The sequence below is a fragment of the Xenia sp. Carnegie-2017 genome, unplaced genomic scaffold, assembly GCF_021976095.1.
Source record: "Xenia sp. Carnegie-2017 unplaced genomic scaffold, XeniaSp_v1 HiC_scaffold_1, whole genome shotgun sequence".
Lineage (NCBI taxonomy): Eukaryota > Metazoa > Cnidaria > Anthozoa > Malacalcyonacea > Xeniidae > Xenia > Xenia sp. Carnegie-2017.
The window spans coordinates 8,290,448-8,297,759 of NW_025813402.1; the positions used below are offsets into that span (position 1 = coordinate 8,290,448).

At 32.5% G+C, this 7,312-nt stretch overlaps 1 protein-coding gene across 1 annotated transcript; it reads left to right on the top strand.

The window, feature by feature from the left end:
* Positions 1-765: 765 nt before the first annotated feature.
* Positions 766-7,310, top strand: LOC124444952 (eukaryotic translation initiation factor 4B-like). The gene is made up of 7 exons (XM_046995663.1): positions 766-866; positions 1,431-1,539; positions 3,359-3,558; positions 4,398-4,511; positions 4,952-5,006; positions 6,377-6,942; positions 7,215-7,310. Exons 2-6 carry the CDS (start codon positions 1,530-1,532, stop codon positions 6,661-6,663), a joined length of 666 nt encoding a protein of 221 aa, XP_046851619.1. The 5' UTR covers positions 766-866; positions 1,431-1,529; the 3' UTR covers positions 6,664-6,942; positions 7,215-7,310.
* Positions 7,311-7,312: the final 2 nt, after the last annotated feature.

Sequence of the window (7,312 nt, forward strand, 5' to 3'; positions counted from 1 at the left end):
AGATCTCAATGCTGAAAATAGGGTGCGTTAAAATGTGTATACTTTTACCTCCAATTCCCTTTAGATGAAGAGTGTGTCTGCCCTGATTAGCAGAGTATTTTTTTGTGAAAGCAATTTGACTGAATGGTTGGGTGGCCCCATTCAGCTGCTTTTGGTGGCTGGCCCGGGCCCTTTTTGCCCACGACTCAATCTGGCCCTGTGTTTAACTTGTCCTTCATTTGAAGGTTGTCGCTCATTCTTTGGATGTACTTATTGAAATTTTTAATGCTCGAGAATTAATATATGAGTACACTGATTACTCTGGCTTCATGAAGTTCTCGAAGCTTTTACAAATCGAATTTTATGAGAACTATGAAAAGTGCTGCTCTTCACGTAGAACAGGTAAGTTTGATAAAGAAAACTGTATCTTTATCTTTATGGAAATAGTTTGAAAATCATATTGATTTTCATGTTAGGACAAACTGTAACGAAATGGGATTAGCTGTGTATTTGTGTTTAAACAACATTAGGCAAGTCTTTCGTCAACATTTGGGTGTCTTGGAATTATCGAATCACCAATAAAATACAAGTCAATGAAGTCATGACACATCAGGAATGGATTCAGGCACTTTCAGACTGAGGGAAAAGATTTTTGAATGTAACTCAGTATATGACACATGATTTATCTAGTGAGAAATTGAAAAATAGAACCCAGTCTATCATGTCGTAGACCGTAGGCGTGACGTCACGTATGACGTGTGACTAATTCCCAGAATAGCGAGATATCACTGCACTTGTTCATCATTTCGATTCAAGAAATTCTATTCAAACTTGCTGCGATAATAAAGTCAACGTATTGATGTGAAAAATTGACAATAATTTTGAAGGTATGTGGAATATAGAATTGTGCTTTTTAGTTAATATTCGTAAATTTCCCTGAACTTTGTGCTTTGCAAAACTGTGCACGTGCGAATTAATACGTGCTATAAAACAATAGTTATGTTTTTCTTGGCAAATAACTCATAAGTAGCGATGCCACCATCATGTATTTAAATATGTTACAATTATTAATTTATATAGTCTGTTAACGCTAAGAAAATGACTTTTTTGTGCTTTTGAGAGCTATAGACGACTTGCCTTGTTTACATTTTGCTGGCAGGAATATTTGGTCTAGTGGTTTTGAACAACACTAGCAACAATGGTCAACCTTTCTTGGGATTAATCTGCCTGCCAGCAAATCGTAAACAAGGCAAGTCATCTAACATGTCCATAGTACTACTTGTTAGAAGACAATGAACATGAGTTCTGGCAATTTGTATCATCTTAAAGGCTCTATTAATAAATTTTATGCACTATAACCTTAATAATTAATAATGTGTGAAAGATGATACAACTTTTATCAAAACAATGACTGTCCACTGACAGAAATTTAAAATTCTTCCACTTTCCAGAATACAGAGTGTGGTGGATGATAAAAAAAGAAATCATGTGCTGAAGAAAAATTAGACAAGAATTTATTTGACAATTCAAGGAAAAATATTTGATCTGAAATGGCTACAGGTTTAGTGTGGAGATTTATTATTCTTATACATACATTTAGTATGTCATCACAGCATAGAGAACATGCAGTAGGTCCACTCCGTTCAGTTTTTTCATGCCATGCATATCTTATTACGCATGTGATTACCATATTGACAGCCAGTAAATTGCATTGTGTGACCAATAGGATTGACGATATGGCCAACAGCAGCCAGTTGCACAGCAAAGTGGCCTTACATATCACAATCAGTAGCAAAGCCAGCCCATTTTTACTTCTACAATGCAAATATTTTTTTCCTCAACCATTGAAAAAACAATGAATGGAATCAATTTTCTGAAGAAATGGATAATAATTTTGCAGAAAAATTTGCATTGTTGGGGTAAACAATTGAGCTGGCTTTGCCACAACCACAATAATCCTTGTCTCTATATAAAGAAAATGGTAAATTGTGCGGGCAATTCTTTTATTTTATCTGATCAATGAGGAATGAATAGTGTATAATTAGGTTATAAATTCTAAATTTCATTCTCTTTCTCTTTATTGTTCCATCATATTAGATAAATAAAAGTCAACAGCGTGCAATTTACACACTGTTGTAAATTTTGATTAAAAATTCATAAAGTGTAATTAAGGCCCTCTGTAGCTTAGCAGGAATCTTATCCTGTCTTCAGGCTTTTATTTATGTCTTGATGATTAATAATGTAGATTTTGTATGGTGTTAATGAAACCTTGGATGTTGCACCTGCTTCACTGTTCGAACTAGTAATGCTGGTGAATAATGTCATTTTTATTGCCAGTGTTTTAAAGTCTATGAACAGATTAAACAAATTGATTCAATAGATCTGATAAGATTATAGTGGTACTTAATGCGTAATAGCTTAAGTAAATCTTATCATGATCAAACCAGGTTTACCAATTCCAATCTTATCATGTTTTCTTGAATGATTTGCTCTATAAAGTTGAGCCTTATTAAAGTAAATCTGTACATTAATAAAATTGAATTGATATCAGTCTTTGGCAACAAATTTGCACAACATTGAATAGATATGTAAACTGTAAATCGATTTTCTTGCAATCCTATTCATGTAGATACAAAATATTTTTTTAGAAAACTAATACTTGCTTCTTGCTTTTTAATTCCCTTGATTTTTAATTTCAGCATATGTACATGTCAGCTGGCCAGTTATTAATATGGACTGGCTCATATTTTTAAATTTGTTCAGATAATATTTTTCACAACACCATAGCTTTCACTCATGCAGCTAGAACAAGGTATCTTGTTTTAGTAGTGTTTGTATTTTTGTCCAGAAACGTCTTGCAAATGATGAACTGTTGACTTGGTTGCCAAAGAAAATCTACTTAAAACTTATGCCAACCATTTTAATTGCTTTGTTTACAATAATGAAACTTTCCTTCCTTTGAAATATTTTATGTTGTTTTGCTTTTATATTACTTCTTAGTTTGACTAAAAAAGAAATTTGCACTGGTGTTTCGTATTTTTTCACTTGTATTTTGGAAAAATTACACTGCTCTTAACCAATCAGAATTGAGAAATATTTTCTTGTATGCTATGATAAAAATTTCCTGTTTGCAAAACCCACCTTCAAAATTTGCCTTGGCACTTTATAGAGGTGAAAGCAATTAAAATTTGACGGTTGCAAGTCACCTGCTTTTCATAGTGAGCATTTAAATATCATTTTTAGTCTAAAATTCTGTAGCCTTAATGTTAAGTAAAATCTAGTTAATGCATAATTTCCAGTCAGTAAGCAACTCTTTTTTTTACATTATATATTAAAACATTAAACATGTGTATTGATAAAAATTATTTTACTGTTGAAGGAAATGTTTTCTGGACTGATCCTTATGCTGAACCTAAAGAATTACAGCGTTTTGTCTTACCTACTGCTCCACGATCTGCGAGGGCTGGTAATATTGATATATCTTCCATACCTAAGGGTCCACCATACACAGCTTTTCTTGGTAATTTACCATACGATGTGGACGAAGATGATATTTTTCACTTTTTCCAAAGTGTACAGGTAATTCTTTTTTTTATGCTTAGAGTTTACGTATTTATCTTTTCGAAAAGAAATTTACCAGCTCCTTACAAATTCACTGCAACTATCTTACTATCTAAATTTATAATTATTTCATAAATCAGATTTGATGATTGTTGATTTGAAACCAATTTTATTAAATTTAACAAACAATAATCACTGCCCACGCTGGCTGGAACCCACAATGGCATTGACAGTGTGCGAATTAACGGTGTGCAATGTGCAATTTGCACATCGTTTTAGCTAAAATGAAAACAATTGCACATCACTTTTTCAAACGATGTGCAAAAATCAGCGGTTTTAACGAAAAACACTGTCGTAAATCATATGAATTTGTTCAAGTTTAAAAACATTAATTTAGCAATTACCGCTATATAATAATTAACGTAATGTCGATTTGATTATGCATATTAAGAAACACTTTTTTAAAAAAATTGCACATCGTTTTTTCTGAACTAATTCCCACACTGCATTGATAAAATATTCTTTAGTGTTAGATCTCCTACGTGGTTGAAGTGAAAATCATCATTTAGTAAGACTCGTAACTCTTCTAAAATTTTAATCACCCAGCTCTTGGGGACATCTTTAACCAGTTAAGAATCTGTTCTTTCTTGGTTATCAGGTTTTATGTAGCCTTCCTTTCTCTGTTTCATCCAGCTCTGTCCATACAGTAGCCAGATAAACTATTAGCATGTTTATAATATCAATTCATATTTAAAAAGTGAGCTGCTTGCCTTTGTATAGAATCTATTTGTTACATAACATACTATTTTTCATAATCCCTGCTTAAGAAGTAAAGTTTTGTAACGTTAAATTTTTAGGTGAAAGATGTTCGTTTGCCTCGAGAATCAGGAAATGGAAGGTTGAAGGGTTTTGGTAATGCAGAGTTTGATGAAATGCATGTTTTTTTAAAAGCTTTGGAATTTGATGATCGGGTATAAACAACATTTGTAGTCTATGTGCATTTGTATCTGTGTGTTTACTTGTGTGTTTACCTGTGTGTTTACCTGCATGTGTACTTTAATTTTAACCAGCGTCTGTTGCTGCTTGTGTATATTCGCGTTTACCCTGTGTGTTTACCTGCATTTATACCAGCTTAACTGCATTTTTACCTGTGTGTGTGTGCGCTGCATGTATTTTTTATTAAGAATCTACATTATTATATTTTCTTGGCTACATACTGTTGTATATTTTCATTGTTTTTTTAGTGTTTTTATTGAAAACATTTTTTTCTCGTTAGCCATTACAAGTGTTTTGCTGCATGTTAACCATACTAGAAACATGCATTTAACATTACACAAACTTTTTTTTGTTAAATATAAGTAAAGATGCAGAAAAATATTTTGGCTTTACCAATAAACTTTATAAATTTTAGACTTTAAAGGGAAGGCGTATTCGTGTTGATGTGGCTGGACAAAGTCAGGGCACTGGTTTGTTTTTTTCAACTTTTATAACAAATTTTATTTATATCAGTTGTCATTTTGTCTTGTATAATGCTTTGACGTGAGGAATATTTGGTAATATGAGGTTGTATTTGGTGATATAACGTGTGGTAAAAGTTATCTTTACTTTAGGTATTGTTTTTTTACTTTTATTTGCACATTGTTTGAAAAAATGATGTGCAATTGTTTTCATTTTAGCTAAAACGATGTGCAAATTGCACATTGCACACCGTTAATTCGCACACTGCGTACATTTAGTATGTCATCACAGCATAGAGAACATGCAGTAGGTCCACTCCGTTCAATTTTTTCATGCCATGTATATCTTATTACGCATGTGATTACCATATTGACAGCCAGTAAATTGCATTGTCTGACCAATAGGATTGACGATATGGCCAACAGCAGCCAGTTGCACAGCAAAGTGGTCCTACATATCACAATCAGTAGCAAAGCCAGCCCATTTTTACTTCTACAATGCAAATATGTTTTTGCTCAACCATTGAAAAAAACAATGAATGAAATCAATTTTCTGAAGAAATGAATAATAATTTTGCAGAAAAATTTGCATTGTTGGTGTAAGCAATTGGGCTGGCTTTGCCACAACCACAATAATCCTTGTCTCTATATAAAGGAAATGGTAAATTGTGCGGGAAATTCTTTTATTTTACCTGATCAATGAGGAATGAATAGTGTATAATTAGGTTATAAATTCTAAATTTCATTCTCTTTCTCTTTATTGTTCCATCATATTAGATAAGTAAAAGTCAACAGCGTGCAATTTACACACTGTTGTAAATTTTGATTAAAGATTCATAAAGTGTAATTAAGGCCCTCTGTAGCTTAGCAGGAATCTTATCCTGTCTTCAGGCTTTTATTTATGTCTTGATGATTGATAATGTAGATTTTGTATGGTGTTAGTGAAACCTTGGATGTTGCACCTGCTTCACTGTTCGAACTAGTAATGCTGGTGAATAATGTCATTTTTATTGCCAGTGTTTTAAAGTCTATGAACAGATTAAACAAATTGATTCAATAGATCTGATAAGATTATAGTGGTACTTAATGCGTAATAGCTTAAGTAAATCTTATCATGATCAAACCAGGTTTACCAATTCCAATCTTATCATGTTTTCTTGAATGATTTGCTCTATAAAGTTGAGCCTTATTAAAGTAAATCTGTACATTAATAAATTGAATTGATATCAGTCTTTGGCATCAGATTTGCTCAACATCGAATAGATATGTAAACTGTAAATCGATTTTCTTGTAATCCTATTCACGTAGATACAAAATATTTTTTTAGAAACCGACACTTGCTTCTTTATTGTATTGAGAAATGTCTGTTTATGTTGTAGGTTTTCAATATGATTCTCAACTTTCAACATCATCTTCTACAAACGAGTGCTCTGCAGAGCTATATTCTGACGACGATACACAAAGTGTTGTTAGCTCCGTGTGCTTTGATAGCGATGATAATGTTGACGATGATGACGATGGAAAGCAAAAACAACTACAAAAGAAAGTTAAAATAAAAAAGGAAATTGTTAAATTTATATCAAAGCGAAACGCTTTCTCTTTACAGCTACGAGAAAAACTAAAAACATTGTCAGCTGATGTTGAACTGTACCCCCAAAAAGTCTGATTGTTGTGACAAAGAAACCTGGTTCTAAGTTTATCAAGAACTGGGGTAATTGTTCTGCCAGTATGGTTAGAACGTTTTGTGATCGTTTTGCAAAAACGTGTTTGGATATCAAAGATTCGGGACGTTTGCGGAAAGATTTGCCAAAACTTGGTGGTAAATTGCGTTCTACCTATGCTGCTTACTGGATTGAAGATGGTAATAAAAAGTTGGCTGTGATGACTGAACGTGGCGAATTAGAACATGTTCTGGATATTGTGAGAACCTTTCTTAAAAACAAAAGTAAGTGATATGTAGTATATGTATATGTAATTGTTGTATATGTATTTGTTGTTTGTATATGTAGTATATAATTGATTGGTATAAGTGATTTACATGTTTCGTGTATTGAATGTCCTGTATTAATAGTAAAAAGATAGCTAATGATTATCTGTCTTATGCATTTTATCGGGCATATGTGAAGAAAAACTGGTTTACATTTATTGTGTGTTCATGTTGCTAGTGGGATTAAGACTTTTAAATTCAAGCATTTAATGTACACATGTATTCTTTAGGTTTTTTGGTCCTGGAGGAAAAATCTCTTGAAGATGTTTCGCAGTCCAGAGATTTGGTCCTCAAAATTGACAATGATGTAGTAAAGTTTCTGAAAAGA

Coding starts and splice junctions, on each gene's coding strand:
- LOC124444952 (XM_046995663.1), top strand. Junction 3,559..4,397: donor ACTTTTTCCAAAGTGTACAG/GTAATTCTTTTT, acceptor TTAAATTTTTAG/GTGAAAGATGTTCGTTTGCC. Junction 4,512..4,951: donor CTTTGGAATTTGATGATCGG/GTATAAACAACA, acceptor TATAAATTTTAG/ACTTTAAAGGGAAGGCGTAT.